This window comes from Doryrhamphus excisus, linkage group LG1, assembly GCF_037039965.1.
Source record: "Doryrhamphus excisus strain RoL-2023G ecotype Guam linkage group LG1, RoL_Dexc_Guam_v1.1, whole genome shotgun sequence".
Taxonomy (NCBI): Eukaryota; Metazoa; Chordata; class Actinopteri; order Syngnathiformes; family Syngnathidae; genus Doryrhamphus; species Doryrhamphus excisus.
In genome coordinates, this window is record NC_136357.1 from 9,782,020 (window position 1) to 9,798,122 (window position 16,103).

Here is a 16,103-nt window from a genome sequence, read left to right on the forward strand (position 1 = left end):
AACATATTCTCAGTCATCCAGGTCATTGTAGTATTCTCAGGGCATTTAACCGATTGCAAGTGGACTGTTGAGGTTGTAGAAGACTGGACCCACCGCCTCCATTTTGCACCAGACCACAAGGATCAGTGCTTGGCCTTCGCTTGTCCCTCTTAAGTTCAAGAGCTTGGCCCTCTTAAGTTCAATATTTACATTCTGCTGCTAAGCGACATCATTCACAAACAAGATTAGCCTTCACTGTTAAGCCAACAACACTCAGCTGTATGTGCCATTAAAGCTAACTGACCCACGGGACTGCTCTAATCTCAGGGCATGTCTCATTGATATTAAACAAGTGATGTCTTGTAGAGAAAGCATCAGCCAAAGTGACTCAGTAAAAAATCTTGGTATGATATTCAATTCAACTCAATCCTTTCAAAAGCACATTAAGAATGTTACTAAAACTGCATTTTTTCATCTTGCTACATTTGCAACATTGCTAAGCCTTTTCTATCCACAACTAGATGCAAATACCCTAGTCCATGCATTTGTCACATCTCGCCTTGATTACTGTAATATGTTGCTTTCTGGCCTTCCAAAGTCTATTTAAAAGCCAACAGTTTGTAGACTTCTAACTATGTACTATACAACTACATGCACATCTTGGATATACAGCTCCATAATTTGGACACACCCCTCCCTTGCCTAGCAATACAACGCCTTTGTGGTGAAACAAGTGGTCAGTGGTGTCCAAATTGTGGTCACTGACTTGCTGCAAAAATAAAACAGCTAAATTCCACAATGTAATTTGTAATTTGTAAATGCACACACACAAAAACATACCAGTTTAAAAGGTTGGCACGCTTGTTTATGCTATTGAATGACTGAAACTTTGACTGTTATTGTATTCTATGTACCAAACTATCACAGCATCGTAGTAGGGAATCAAAATATTAAAATGTATTTTAAAATAAAAGACGTAGAATACTTTGCTGCACCTAATTGACCGTTACTCCACACCAGTAGATGGCGCTAATAAATGTACCAGTATTGCCATTCCGTGTAAAGATTCAGACGAGGAAGAAAGATGTCCGCCTGTAGACTGATCCGCTGCGTGTCTTCTAACTTATCAACCGCCATACCCGTAATAACACGCTCGGGACCACATTCGTCTCATCGATTATGTCCGAAATCTTACATTCCAAGACATTTTTCTTCATCGACCCCATTCTCAGCAGGTATTTCATTTTATTTGCTTGCGTATGGTTACATGTTAGCCACACTATACCGATTGCTACTAGCTAGTAAAGGACGTACAGGCTAACTTTCTGTTTACTTTCCATTTTGGCTAAAACTTAAGTATTTTATTATTTTCCAGCACTTAAATTTACAGACAAACATGAATGGATTCGAGTTGAAGAGAATGGAATCGGTACTGTAGGTATCAGCAACTTTGCTCAGGTAAATTCATTAAGAATGCACGCAACCTTGAACCAATGGGGGTGTGGTTGGTGTGACCTTTAAACCCTGTGTCTTGTTTACCTGCAGGAAGCTCTGGGAGATGTAGTTTACTGTGGACTACCAGAGGTGGGAACACAGCTTGCTCAACAAGGTCACTAGGTCACTTAGATTTGCCTAATGTAGCTATTATTTATGTCATATTACCATTCATCTAAACATGAGTGTTTATCTACTATTTCAGATGAGTTTGGAGCTCTAGAAAGTGTAAAGGCTGCCAGTGAGCTGTTTTCTCCCTTGACTGGAGAGGTGATAGAGGTCAACTCACTGCTGGCTGACAAGCCTGGTCTGGTCAACAAATCCTGCTACAAAGATGGTAAGCACAAAGGGTTTCATAAGAAATGTGTAGATTTTCTTTTAGAAAACGGAAAGGAACATAAAATACATTATAGTTTATAGATGGCATTACTAACACCGAGTGACCAGTGTAGAATATGGGGTTGGGCGACATGGAACTTAGCTTGTATCACAATATTTTCGGGAAGTATCACAATATTAAATTCAGTGGAGCCATGTATAAAAAGTTACAAAGCTTAAGCCATATAATGAAATTTTAAAGTTAGTTTACCTGTGGCACTGTAGTGTCCAACGCAAGCCAGTCTATTCCAGTTGAGGGAAGCTGCTTTCACAATATTAGATCTGGTTAGACACACTTGTTTCTTCTCATTTATGTCCCATTCCTGGCAAAACTCCTTCAACTCAATGGGGATCTTTTCAATATGTAGTGAACTGTGAGGCTAACATATGATGGAGTCGCTCGGCAACTCCACATCTGTACTACATCTGCACTGAAAACAATCCACTTCCATATTACAGAGGTACCTCCACGTTTCTGTCTGTAGCAGTGGTTCCCAAACTTTTAGATTAAATTATATTCAGGGAAATTTGGGTGTAAATATTTTTATTTGATTATTGAAATTAATTTGGAATATTCAAAAACACGTCCATATTTATATATTTATTCATTCATAAATTATGATGTTTAATATCTCATAATTCAAATGAGACATCAGTCTAAAGCAGTTAGCTCGATCTAATAACTTGATGGCTCCTGTTTAACACAGGTTGGCTAATGAAGATGACCATTGCCAAGCCTTCTGAGCTGGACGCTCTGATGGACGAGACAGCATATGAGCGATACATCCGCTCCATAGAGGACTAATCAAATCCTTCCCCCAACGTTTTTCCACTTCAAGTAACACTGGCAGGCAGTGTCTCTTTACATCAGAACTCTGCTGTGTCTCTTTGCTGCCCTGACAGTGTTGTACAAATGTGAACCTTATGGATCCTTAAATAGCTGCTCTTAAAAGACTCACTTTAAGGACCATACAATGTGCAGTGTTGATTTTTGCAAAATCACTTTCCCTCCTCCCCCACAAAAAAGAAGAGACTGACACTCAAGTTAATAGAATTGTTCCATGGTATTTCAATCGAAGCAAGAACAAATGTCCTGGGAAAAAGTACTTTGATCTGTTTGGTATCATCCATGATGTCTGTTCTGAAATGATCTTTAAAATAAACCTCTTGAAGCATTTCTTTAATCTCCTGATTTTTATTTAAGAGCTTTTTTGGGCTGAGGCATTGTTTTTAGGCTTCGCTGTCCCAGCCACCATTTTAATCCTTGGATATTATTTACCAAAGCCAAAATAAGATCAGTAAGGTTTAAAATATAACTTGTAACACGTGTCAGCCATGACACAGGGACGCAGTGGTAAAAATGACTCCAAGTTCAGGTAAGCTTAGACTAAATTTAGTGTCAACAGGATGTTACAGCGAGTTACAGTCCTGAGAAAGATACATTGTTTACTGTTGGGCCCTGGGTCATCTGGATGTAGTCACAGTGCCACCAGGTACTATGGAGAACCTCTCTTTTGCATTTGGTGTGCGTCTAGCTCTTCCTCGTGGTGCAAGAGGTCTAGGCAACCCCTCCATGCGGCGATAGTCACTCTCCAGCCTCTCTTTCCTCTGTGCTCCTTCATGCAACACGCTGGCCGTGAAGTCTCGCTCGTTCAGGAACGCAATGGTCTCGTCCCTTTTGCGACCCACGTAGCCTTTAAGGACAGCATTGTACGGATTGGCAGCGGCGACTGCATCCGGATCTTCTAGCTGGTACTTGAATTCCATGCGGGTGATGACGGGCAGGAGGAAGCGCTTGCCTGCCGGGACTACACCTCCAGCATCATGTGACAAGCCCAGGGCCTCTGAGATCAGCCGTGGTGGCATAGGGACCAAGTCACAGCCTGTGCGTTTGTCGACATACTGCCTGTGTTGGCTTCGAACCAGGGTGACATCTTGAAGAGACTGACTCCGCCTCTCCTCCAGATCTGTAACTATTCTCTCCGGATATGTCTGGCCAAACACCACACCTGAGTAGAGGGAGAAAGGATGAGGTGTTTTTATGTGCGCTGTTATTACAAGGGAAACGCCAAAGTGGAACATCAAAAAAAATTTTAATACTGGTAAAGTGACGATCAAACTATAATTTCAATACCTCTCAGTCAAATCAATGCTCTATTATCCTCTTCATTGAGTGCATGCTCCTTACCTGCTCGTCGCAGTATGGACGCTGGGCATTTCCAGGGTTTGTGAATAAGGTCATCGGGCAAATCTGCAAGCTCAGGACACCATAATCTAACGTAGCTGCCATAAGGGTCGCAGGTCATTGCAGCGTCAACGGGATGCATGACAAAATTCCAATGATCCAGACCACACATGCCACCGTTCTGCCACATCATGGCATCGATGGCAACATCCGCATCCACCAGTGTGTCCTACACACATACAGAAAGTCAATACTGGATAAATTGAATTATGACCTGTATGTCATACCTGAAACCAGCGGTAGCCCTCTTGCCAGGGCTGGTGCAGGTATGCTATGAGGAAAGATGCCACAATGTGTCTCATGTAGTTGTTCATCCAGCCTGTCAGCCACAGCTGCCTCATGGCTGCATCCACCAAAGGGTAGCCTGTTCGACCACGCTGCCAAGCCTTGAGGTGACCGCGATTGCTGCTCCACCGTAGTGCCTATAAATACCAGGAGATCAGTCACAAAATAACGGTTCAATGCTTAATGCTCTTATCCATAACCACCTTGTATGGAGGGCGAAGGGATTCCCAGGGGAGGTCAGGAAACAAGGTTAGCTGCCAGTATGCCAAGTCTCTCCATGCCAGTTTGCGTTGGAATTTTGGAGGTCGACAGCGTGCCCCCTTGGCATCCCACAGTAGCCAGCGAGGGCTGAGCTGACCAAAGTGAAGGTATGGCGATAGAGAGCTGGTATTTGGAGCATCAGCCCTGCCTGACTCTTTCTCGTATCTATAAACACCTTGGGAAACAAAGGATTTAAAATATTTATACAGTACATAAAGATGTGGCCTGTAAGTATACAGTATATTTCTTTAAATATATATTTTCTGGAGCATATTTTGTAGTTTGCATCAAACTAGAAATCTATTTGTTTTACCTTTAAAATTTACTAAAGTTAGCTTACCATGTTTGGAAAACAATATTCTTAATTTTTCTCAAGCTGCTGCAGACCTTTAAGGCTTCTGGCCCATCTCACTTTTAAATACTCTGCAGAGAATAACCCTTCTAGGGTAAACTAGAACGAAAATGGCGAGCCAGCAGACTCTTTGACTTCAGTACCCTACGACCACACAAATACAAATATAAATACAAATACACCAATAATCCTGTCTCACCATCATGCAGAAAGGCCTCAAGGCGGGCGTGAGCTCCTTCTTCGCTAAAATCCCAAGCCTTGCGAATATTTGCTGCCCAATCGATCTGAAAGCAAAAGTAAACACAATACTTATATTGACGACTAATGGATTTCTAATTGTCTTAATATGGTCTGTGATCACTAACCGTTGTGCCGTCTTTCCTACGTGGCATACGTGCCAGGCCAAGTTTGTCTAAAGTGACATCCAGAGGCCACCTGTAAGGTACAGGGAGGGACACAGGCGGGTCCAGTGGAGTACCCAATGCAGAGCCCGGGTTCTGTCTGCAGCAACTCATGAAATGAGACACTGATCCAATTCCTGCACCACAGATGAACCACACATTACAAAAAAAAAAAATGAGTTCACTTAACTACCAAATTAGAATCCGATATTTATCTCACAAATTTGAATACACCCGTCACATGTCAGCACCCATTTTTAGTTGTGTATCTTCTGAAGGCACAATACTATAGAAAGTAAACTGTCATATACTTTGAGTAGTCTGTGTGCATTTTGTAGAGTATCATAGATTTACTATTCAAAAGAAAATTCCTGTAGATAATTGTGTCTTACTGTCTGTCATGAGTTGCTTACTGTCTGCCACTGTTATGGCGTCATGAGTGCTGCCTACATGTAATGAGTGCTGTGGTTCATCAACGGAATCATGATCACTGCTGAAGTGCAAGAGGTGTAATCACTTTTGTGAGCAACTGTAACCCAATTTAATGACAGACCTCTGAGTCCAACTCCCTCTGTGCTGACAGAATAAGGGTCTCTGATGCAGTATGAGTGGAATATCTTGCAATCAATTCCATCTTTTTGTAGTGCTGACACCACCATGTCGTCCCTTTCCTTCAACCAGGGCTCATAGAGGCCATTGGCCAGCACTGTTCTTGCCCCAGTCTCCATTACCAGCTCTTTAAGTGTATACAGAGTCGATCCAATGTGGTTTCCCTCTCTGTTTGTGTCACGGAAGATTAGACGGCTGCCAATACACTCCAAAGATGAACAGAAAGAAGCCAAAGCTTGATGAAGCCAGTATTTACCTGCCAATAGAGTAAAAAGAGGCAATGAATGCCAACAGAGATACAGTGAACGTTGATCATGAGGGACTCATTCAACTTACAAGCTCCTCCCATAGCCACGGTAATCCCAGGCCCCTCCTCCTCTTCAGGACTCCAGATGAAGACAGGAATGACGGGTGCACCCATCTCCAAGGAGCTGATGAGAGCAGGGTTGTCACATAGTCTCAAGTCCCTGCGGAACCAAAGCAATACAGGCGGCATGGCTGATGGAGAGCATGGCAAACCAACTATCTGCTGGGCCGCTGCTTTCTGTCGTCTGTTTTTAGAACGCTTTGCTTTCTGGTGTAAAACTTTTTCCTCCAGCACTTTTGTGCTATTTTCCATCATATTCTTCATGGGAGAAACCATCAGAGTCACATCCGACACATTCAGCTGTGCACCCTTCTGATGCTCCGTCTCTCGTGATTTGCATGCCTCTCCTACTTCCTTTGTGTCCCCACCATTGGTTACTTCATGTTTCTGAAGCGGAGTTCCTTGTATTTCAAGTCGTGACAGGTTCAGTGCGAGTTCCAGCTCATCATCCACCTGTTGTAAAAAAACGAACACATGAACACATTAACATAAGTAAACATCCAATCTTTTAATGTAGTCAGCAGTGTTATTGAAGTGCACAACTGGCAGTTTATCATGCACTCCAGTAAATTAGGTAACATAATGTGTACCTAAATTAGAATAATATGTTTTACAATTTTACAAGGAAATGCCAAAATTGAATAACAACTATAATGTAGGAGTATAGAGTCCTTAAGGTTTGTATTGATTATTTTATATAATGTATTTTATTTTATTATTATTAGACAGTCTTGTCAGATGCACGATAATTATTGTATTTTACGATAATTCCACAATTCCCATGGCGTACAAAAATTTGACCCCTTAAAGACATGCTTGGGCGGCACGGCGGTCTAGTGGTTAGTGCGCAGACCTCACAGCTAGGAGACCAGGGTTCAATTCCCACCCTCGGCCATCTCTGTGTGGAGTTTGCATGTTCTCCCCATGCATGCGTGGGTTTTCTCCGGGTACTCCGGTTTCCTCCCACGTTCTAAAAACATGCTAGGTCAATTGGCGACTCCAAATTGTCCATAGGTATGAATGTGAGTGTGAATGGTTGTTTGTCTATATGTGCCCTGTGATTGGCTGGCGACCAGTCCAGGGTGTACCCCGCCTCTCGCCCGAAGACAGCTGGGATAGGCTCCCGCGACCCTCGGGAGGAAAAGCGGTAGAAAATGAATGAATGAATGAAAAACATGCTTATCAGCAAACAAAAACAGGATACATCCTTGTACTGCTCCTGATGTTATGCATTGTCTCCTGTCCCTCTTTACCGCCAGGAGGGGGCGTCGTTCTGCCAGTGGAAGCTTCTTTCCGATAGTGCTGTAAGTTGATTTAAAGTAGTGGTGGGCGGATCGATTCACATATTGATGGTATTGAAAAATCGGTGGCAACGTTGGTATCAATATTGATCTGTACCAATTTAAAAGTATGTTATAATATTTGTTGTGGAGTGATAATTCTGTAGGATTCTGTACGAGTGATTTTTCGTTTTGTGTTGTTTCCAAATAATAACTATTACAATGTTAACTTAATTTTTCAGTTGATCATGAGAAAGGTTGAATCGTCTGTGTACGATAATTTGATCAAAATTTCAAGTTTCATCCAAATGTCAATGCACATGGTCAGCTCACGTGAATGCAGGAGGCTCCCATTAACCACAAAACCAAATGCATTAACCCAATGCTATTCAAATTAACTTACTTTTTTTTTAATGTTCATCTAAGAGACACTGTGACACATACCCGACCAAGTGTGTGAAACCAAAATGTATAGTAGTTAAGCATATTTTCAGTAATTCTGACCTGAGTGAAATATTCCTGATAGATGGAGGCGAGGGCGGAGTGCAGGGACCTGTTGCCCGATGACAGCGGCTGGATGATGGGTAGAAACTGCAATCTGGTCTCCTGGTGCCCCAAGATGGACAAACACATCGCGAAGAACACCTCCGGATCTTCTCGACCTACCAATACTTCTCTCAGGTGCTTTCTTACCACAGCAGCGTCTTCTCCACTGGTAGGCATCTTCAACTCACGAACTCGCTTTAAAATACATAAGGTACCGACTCCATATACAGTAGTTACAAAACAGCTGATGGAAGTTACGCAAGTCGGTTTTGTAACCTTTACTGAGCCAACATCACCAGTAGAGGGCGCTCCAGTCTAACAAAGCACATCATTGTCAGTTGTTCATTAGTTTAAATTGAGAAAGACTCACAGATTACATACAGCATATGATGAATTGCCCGCCCTGTTCTCTCCCTTCATTAACATAACACAGTCGTTGGATTGGCTACCCTTTAACCACTTTATTTCTATCTGCAAAAAAAGATTAATGACATGGGCCCCCCACTAGCTAAATGTGATCAAACAAGAGACCCTTGTTTTCACTTGAATCAATGCCTTCATCTTGGCAGGTCCTTTTCAAGTGCATCGTGTGATGTGAGGCTGCAAAAACAAAAGGCAGGAGACAGTAACAAGAGGTGAATGTTTAATCACTCCGTGTATTCATTCATTCTGCACAGGGATTGATTTTAATGAGACAGTGCACCCGCTTTTGAATATGCACAGCAGGGAGCAGGAGGCGCTGAGGCAAATTCTTGAATTCTAGTGTGCCAACTGCTTCTTAGTCTTGTTTGTTTATGCTAAAGCATGCTCAAGTGTCCACAGAGGGTGTGACTCATTCACCGGGCATGTACAATCCATATTATTCAATATTATGAAGAGCAGTGCGTTGAAAGCTGCGGTATGTGGAGGGATGGAGACGGAGAAGAGAGGGAGAGAGAATGAGATTGAGAGAGAGGGTGAATCAATAGTGTTTAGACAGAGAAGTGGAGTCTAAGTGTGTGATCAATAGAGAGCAGAGAGGAGAGATTAGCTGCTTTTCTCTCTCAAACTAACACTGACAAATTGGTGAATTGGTGTATCGGCCCTTGGGCTAAACGGATTGACCCGCTGTTTCCATGTTCTGCCGTGTACTGTCAATAAAGATCTGTGTTCTGTTCATTGAGGGTCTTTGCTAAGGAAAGGGACGGAAACCCGAAAGAGAAGGAAGCATGAAAGATGGTGGCAGGCCCCTAAATGTTGAATACAAGGCCACTGGACATCTTGGTTGTACATTGGATGGACCAGTTGCCTTCATTTCAACTTTTTTGTTTACTTTACTCAACACATTTAGGCAAAAATGAGTTGGAAATGGATAAAACAAAGCACAGGTCCCAGTCAAATATCTTCCCTTTCCAAAATGTCCACACCTCTGTCTCATTAAACCATAAATGTGCACTCACATGTGCATCCTCAGGAACACTACTCATAACAACCAACATCTCAGAGAAAATTAATGGAAAGACAGATTAAAAACTAAGTGAGAAGAAACAGGCCACTGGTGTAGCTATTTCCAACTCATAAATCATTGTGACACACCTATGTGCAAGTGTACACATGCATGGACACACACACACACACACACACACACACACACACATACGCATGCATGTACTGTAATTAACCACAGGCTATTTACTCTCTCCTGCTGTAAATTAGACATGCAGACACAGTTATTACATTAAGGGGATCTGCCATGCAGAATACTAACAGGAGGAGGGTGGGCGGGGTTGTCGTACACACAACAAGCCGCTGGTACAAACATAAACACATACACAAGAAGGAGCGTATGGAAGAATCATGGACTTGACGGGAGCGAAAATGAAGCCGCAGCCCAGAGAATAGGGGCCCCCAGCTCTTTGTTCCCTGCTGCATTTCATTATCTGAAACGCCAACCAACACATACGACGCACCTCCCCCTTCCCTAAAGCTGTCTGCTTCCACTCCACACACAAAAACGAGAGAAAAATAAAGATACTGCGTCAGAGCCCTTCACGGGCATCTGGGCTTGGTCTGCATGGTCATCCTAAGCACATCGACCACAATAGTTGCCCTTAAAACCTTTGTGGCTCGTTGCTTATTTAAAGCAGTACAATAGGAGATGAAAACTTGATTAAAGCACGTGTCGATACTCTCGTCTAAGGTAGCTTGTCTCCAATTAGTTCATGAACTTCTTTATTTTCCTCCTCCTCCTGTTTGTGTCCTCTCCTTCCCCTAACCCCTCTCCGTCCCTCCATTTTCCCACGGTGATCGATAGCTCATTACAATCATTGACTGCGGCTCATCAGCACCTGTTAAGATCTGGTGAGACAGAGAGGTGGTGCATGCGAGTGTTGTGTATTGCAATCCTATTGATAAACACACAAGATTGGCCTGGAGTGAGCCAGAGTTGAGGTGTGACATTTGAGTGGGTATTTATTTTTTTATTCACTTTCACCAGCAAGGCTACCTGGTTTGCAGCAGCTTTATGGTCTATGGGCTCAGGGAACATCTTACTATGCAACTCACGTGGGTGCCTTGGTTTGTTGCTATGGTGATTGCCAAGGGAGCCCAAGTATTATAGGTGTTTATTGTAGACAAGCGCAAGGCTACTCATGTTTATCAGGATACGCTTCCATTTACCACAGAGTTTTAGACCACACATTTAGAGCAACACAGCCACAGAGGGACAATGGGAAAACACATGAACCCACCACAGTCAAGTGTGGGATGCGATGCTGGATAGATTATTCAGTATTCATATTCCTGGAAGACAGACCTTGTTCAAACACTTGGTTGTTTGTTTAATGCGTCGCTGCAGGATTTGTTTTGGTGAGGACAGACTGTTAGCAGACGAAAGCAAATGGAGAAAAAAGACTGCAATGCTGTGAGACATGTAGAAACTATGAAACAGACACTGGGAAAAAGAGACCAAATAAAACACAATTGCCAGATACCAAGAGGTCCACTGTGGATTCGTTCACAGGGTGTGGTCATAGAAAAGAGAAAATTTGGTGTAAGAATGTGAAATTTGAAGAGAAAGGGGTGCATCAATAGGGTGAATACAAACGAGGGCTGAAAAGAGAACTCGTCTCTCAACCCATGCATAAATTACACACCCCATTTACATATTCATTATGTTTTGTGTACTAATGAGAGTATTTGCTTAATGGCTTCACCACCACTGGCAGCTTTTATCTGACACAAGAGAAGAAAAAGGAGAAAAAGAAGGAGGGCAAGGGTCATTTTAAGTAAAGTGGGCAACATCAATTGTACACAGTCAGTTTTTACTAATAATCAGATCAACTGTGTGTCAAACGTCTGTGTCCAACCTGCACAAGGACATGTGAAGTGAAGCACACATGATGGGGGGTTGGTCAAAGTTAATTAAAATAACACCAGCTAAATTCTAAACTCAGGGCTCACTTCATTTCTCTCGTCTTGTCTCAGCGGGATAGGTAAATGCTGCAGTAATTACCCACAGCCCACGCTATCCAGGCGTTCCTTCAGGTACCAAAAAGTCTCCCAAGTCACAAGTGGACCACAACCGAATACGTCCCTTTGAGAAATGAAAAGTTGAGCATGTGTGTGGACTACGGTTCAAACAATATATTTCAAACACACTTAACGACTCCGAACCTAGATGAGGAAGAGAGAGCGATGTAAATGTAGTGACGGGGGGGGGTAGGGCAACGAAGGGATGAGCTACAAATGAGAGCGATGGCGGCGGCAGGTTGGCACAGTGCCATCCAGTCAGGGCTTGAGCGGGGGCGGGCATGGGCGAAGGGGCGAGGAGAATAAGAAAGGCAACGAGAACCAGCCCTTCATACTGCCACCCTGATGCCACGTTGGCACAGGCACAATGGGGCAACACCGACCGGCGAGGGTGACGAAAAAAAAAGGAACGACGACGATAGCTGGAGAACATATGTGAGCGAGATGCCAGCGGGCAACAGAGGAATCCACAGATGAAAAGAATCACCGAAGGACGTTGACGAGCTAAAGATAATGTGATATTCCAAGATGTGAACGATAATCTTACGAGAAAGAGAACACCAGCGAAAAAGCGGTCTATCCGTCTTTGCCAAGTTGCAACGGACGCATACCTGCCAGCCTGCCAGCCTGCCAGCGCCATGCCAGCGTCCTTGGCATAGCCAGGAACCAACGCAACCAATGGACATCTGTGGCATTTGAATACAAGTGGACTCACCTTTGGCGATTTCCTCATTCATCACAGTTTATTTTGGACAAAGACAACAAGATGTGCCAAGGCAATGGTTGCTAGCGCTCCTACATTGGCATCTTCTGTAGGGCGGCGAGGGTATGGGTAGAAAAATGGCATGCAGCCAAGCCTACTTAGCACAAACATTTGTAAACAGCAATCCCCATATGGTGAGCAAGGCATTCTTGGACGCCTTCACCGTTTGCAGAGATGGCATGCCCTCCAGGGAGAGACCCGAAACAGAGATGGCAGCATGCCAAACGCTAACTGGGAAATATTTACAAGCGTTTCGAGAAGCTGTACAATACAGTCGTAAAAAGCCGACACCGAATAGCAGCAGAAGGCTGGAGTCAGAGATAATTGCATCTGGGTACAAAGTATATTTCCTTGATGCCAATTCCGCTCTGTGCCAACACCAGAAGGAGGCACCTGCAAATTCCAGAGATGCAATGTTGACTCATTCCATTACGGAAAAGAGCTGACAAGAAAAAGAATGAGGAAATGCACATTAAGGATGGTTCTCAGTGGATGGAGACAGAATTTTGAGCATAGGAACAGTGGGAATGTGTGAAGTACGATGAAGCATCTCTTGCACATGCACACCTGGGATGTCCTTAAAGGGATAGTCACGTAAAGGGAGCTATGTGCTGGCATCATCTCCAGGGTGTCCAGCCATTGCCTGTGAGAGAGAGAGAGCGCTGCCGTCGTCAGGGGCGGGCAACTGTCTGGGCATCGGTTCGGCAGCTAATTAACAGCCACACACTAATTCCAACAGCCGATCATAATTAGCGATTTAATCGCTCGTCAAGGCTTTTCTCTCCCCCTTTAAATTGTGCATGCTATTTGGAAGCGTGTGGATAAGCTGAGGAATGCCGGAACTCCCTTTCCCCTCCTCCTCATCCTGCTTTCCTTCATCCTTGGCTCCAGACTCCAGTGGGATCTTAATTAAGCCTGGGCTTCATTATGCAAATGGAGTACAATAAACGACAGCAGATCTGAAACTGGATCTAGACTGAAACGGCACAGTGGGAGGGGACTACTGCAAATGGAAAAAAATGTGCATATGTGTGATTGTATATTGTATTTTCTTGTGTTAGGTGCTATGTTCACAGTGTTAAATGACCACATGTAGTTTAAGAACCAACATTTGGGGATAAAACTCTGGAATAGCCCTGAATATGCAAACTGTCCTTTCTCACAATGAAAATGAATAAGTGAATGGTGACAATGAATCCCTTAATATTGCAGGTTGGCCGTTGTTGTGGATAAGCGGTGAGATGGGAGCGATAGGGAGAGGAGACAGACGGAAACACTGACGGTGGCAGCACTGTGGCAGCTAATGTCATCTCAGTTTAATCATCGCATGGGATCATGGGGTTCATGAAAATTCATTTGCATATCATTAAATGGAGAGAGGTTATTTGGCGTGGGCAGCCAAAATGGGATTGGATGAAGAAGGAAAAAAAATGGCAAATGGAGAGGCTCGTTATTAAGCAGCAATGTTTTATAGTCTGCCAGCCGATTCATTTAATTTGGAGGTAATTAAAATGTGTCAGACTCAATCAATCATTCCACAGGGATACTATCAATGTTTTCTGTCTGGAAAAAAAAAAGTCTGACATTCTCCAATAACTGACCTTCAGTCCTTCACTTGATTGTGAGTTTGACCCATTCAGCTTCATCTAAAATGGCTAAACATCCGTAATAATAACAATGTGTCGAGTCAAGCCGTCAATCTGTGATGTCACCTCATGTTCGTCAACAAGAGAATGCCTCCTGCTGTCTTTTTGACCAAAGCACTAAGCCGCCACCGGTGCGTATGTTTGTGCGTGCATTGCTCATTTGCATAAGTGCTATAATTAGACCACCTTTTCACATGCAGAGCAGTTTGACAACATAGCGATCACCCCCACCTAACATACACATACTGAAGATCACACAGGACAACACACACATATACACACACGTCACCGTGACCACCCCGTATCATGCCGGGCCTGTTGTCTGTGAGCAGGGAGTGTAAAGATTAACATAATCCAGCTAATAAGTGTGAGTAATATTCACACAGTGACGCGTGGCGCAAGACATTGTCCTGCTGATGCGTATTTGTATCTCATTATAGATGTAAAGTACTATGGGGGGTGGCATGTGCAGACGGGGGATGGTATATGTCTCGAAAAAAGAAGAGTGGGGCCTGATTGGAAAGACTACCAAAAAAAATGACCAGAAACTTCAATAGCTTCATAAAATATTAACATTAGTGGTGTAAAAACTACTTTTATGACGACAGTGTTTATCTAAGTAGGAATGGTGTTGGATATCACTATACCGTCATTCGCTAGATATAAGTAAATATGGTTCTTACAGTGAGTCAAAATGGTTAAATTATAAATTGACACTTTATGATAGGACCTTGTTAGAGTGTGAAAGTGTACCTAATTGTTTTTTTCCACAAAATCAGGACTCTTTGACTCATTAATAGGAACAACAAAAGCGTTTGCAGCACAATGCAGGAAATATAAATAGTGTATTTGCGTTTGCCGCCTGGCTCTGCCGCATGATTGATTAGGATGGTGTGGCTACCATTAAAAAGTCATTTAAAAGATGGATAGGGACCACATTTCCAAATAAAAACCACTTTATACCTGATGAAGTGCTGAACAAACTCTCCTTCTGAGACATTTACTGATGACTCTGGGTGTGTGACTGAGTGTTATGCAGGCGCTGTGTGTGTAGCTCAGTAACAACTGTGGAAGATACTGCAATCAACTTGCACACCGGTGTTGGAAACAGGGATTCTGTTTATGCATTTAAAGCAGGAGTAAAAATACATTTGCTTACCAGGGACCAAATCCACCAAGGGACAAACCAAATTTAGGGAAAATGTGATGCCACGATCAAACAAATGTTCATTAATCATAAATTCTGATGTTTGTTTTTAGAATTGCATGCACACAAGGATGAAATGCTCTTCCGGGCCACATATAGCCCAGGTGCAGCAGATTTGCCATCCTTGCTTTAAAGCATATTCTGTTTTGTTTTGGTTAGAGAGGTAATCAGTGTGTCTTAAATGCATGTACCCCCCAAAAAACTGTCACAAACAGGCCCCCTTAAACACTTACTTACACGTACATGAAGACAAAAGTGTAACTTGACCCTGCAGCCTTTTTCAAAAAAAAGCAAAGCAATGGCTAAAATGTGCGAATGTATTTCTGCTCTGTCTCTTTAATTCAGGCTTCCACAGCAGCAGAATGCTTTGGGCTTCATGCATAAACATGAGCTGGCCTTTCAGCTCTCTCCTCACATAACCAATCTAAATCTAAATGAGCCCCCACTACAGATTCACCAGCAGGCAGTGACATTACACCTCTCCCCACAACCACCACCACACACACAACACAACCCAACCCCCCCTTACCCTACCCAGCTTCCCCCAGCGACACATATACACCAGCAGGCAATAATTTCACGCCATCCCTCAAAGCCCCCCCCCCCCACACACACACTCATACCCCTTTTTGCTGCAACCCCACCAGCTGCATAGTGCTCATTTGATTAAGAAGGGGGAGGACAGGGAGAAGGAAAAATGGTGAGGGATCACTTTATCAGGATGACTTTCTAAGATGGCTATCATCAGCTGCAAAGCAATCCGTTTGCTTTATTTTTGTT

At 43.3% G+C, this 16,103-nt stretch overlaps 2 protein-coding genes across 2 annotated transcripts; one reads left to right on the forward strand and one right to left on the reverse strand.

Annotated features, from left to right (window-relative positions):
- The first annotated feature begins 1,024 nt into the window (after positions 1-1,024).
- On the forward strand, positions 1,025-3,028 carry gcsha (glycine cleavage system protein H (aminomethyl carrier), a). Its single transcript, XM_058075315.2, has 5 exons — positions 1,025-1,214; positions 1,355-1,437; positions 1,525-1,588; positions 1,679-1,810; positions 2,559-3,028. The coding sequence occupies exons 1-5, from the start codon at positions 1,064-1,066 to the stop codon at positions 2,654-2,656; spliced, it is 528 nt and encodes a 175-aa protein (XP_057931298.2). The 5' UTR covers positions 1,025-1,063; the 3' UTR covers positions 2,657-3,028.
- On the reverse strand, positions 2,392-8,541 carry LOC131131033 (deoxyribodipyrimidine photo-lyase). Its single transcript, XM_078789710.1, has 9 exons — positions 8,156-8,541; positions 6,341-6,824; positions 5,949-6,260; positions 5,360-5,532; positions 5,194-5,278; positions 4,585-4,817; positions 4,324-4,518; positions 4,040-4,265; positions 2,392-3,860 (listed from the first exon to the last, which is right to left on the reverse strand). The coding sequence occupies exons 1-9, from the start codon at positions 8,372-8,374 to the stop codon at positions 3,316-3,318; spliced, it is 2,472 nt and encodes an 823-aa protein (XP_078645836.1). The 5' UTR covers positions 8,375-8,541; the 3' UTR covers positions 2,392-3,315.
- Positions 8,542-16,103: the final 7,562 nt, after the last annotated feature.

Bases quoted from the DNA above. Each gene is read 5' to 3' on its own strand.
- gcsha (XM_058075315.2), top strand. From the start codon at position 1,064: ATGTCCGCCTGTAGACTGATCCGCTGCGTGTCTTCTAACTTATCAACC. The intron at 1,215-1,354 runs GTATTTCATTTT...ATTATTTTCCAG, and splicing joins ATCGACCCCATTCTCAGCAG to CACTTAAATTTACAGACAAA. The intron at 1,811-2,558 runs GTAAGCACAAAG...TGTTTAACACAG, and splicing joins CAAATCCTGCTACAAAGATG to GTTGGCTAATGAAGATGACC.
- LOC131131033 (XM_078789710.1), bottom strand. From the start codon at position 8,374: ATGCCTACCAGTGGAGAAGACGCTGCTGTGGTAAGAAAGCACCTGAGA. The intron at 6,825-8,155 runs GTCAGAATTACT...TTTTTACAACAG, and splicing joins ATCAGGAATATTTCACTCAG to GTGGATGATGAGCTGGAACT. The intron at 6,261-6,340 runs GTAAGTTGAATG...CTCTATTGGCAG, and splicing joins CGTGGCTATGGGAGGAGCTT to GTAAATACTGGCTTCATCAA.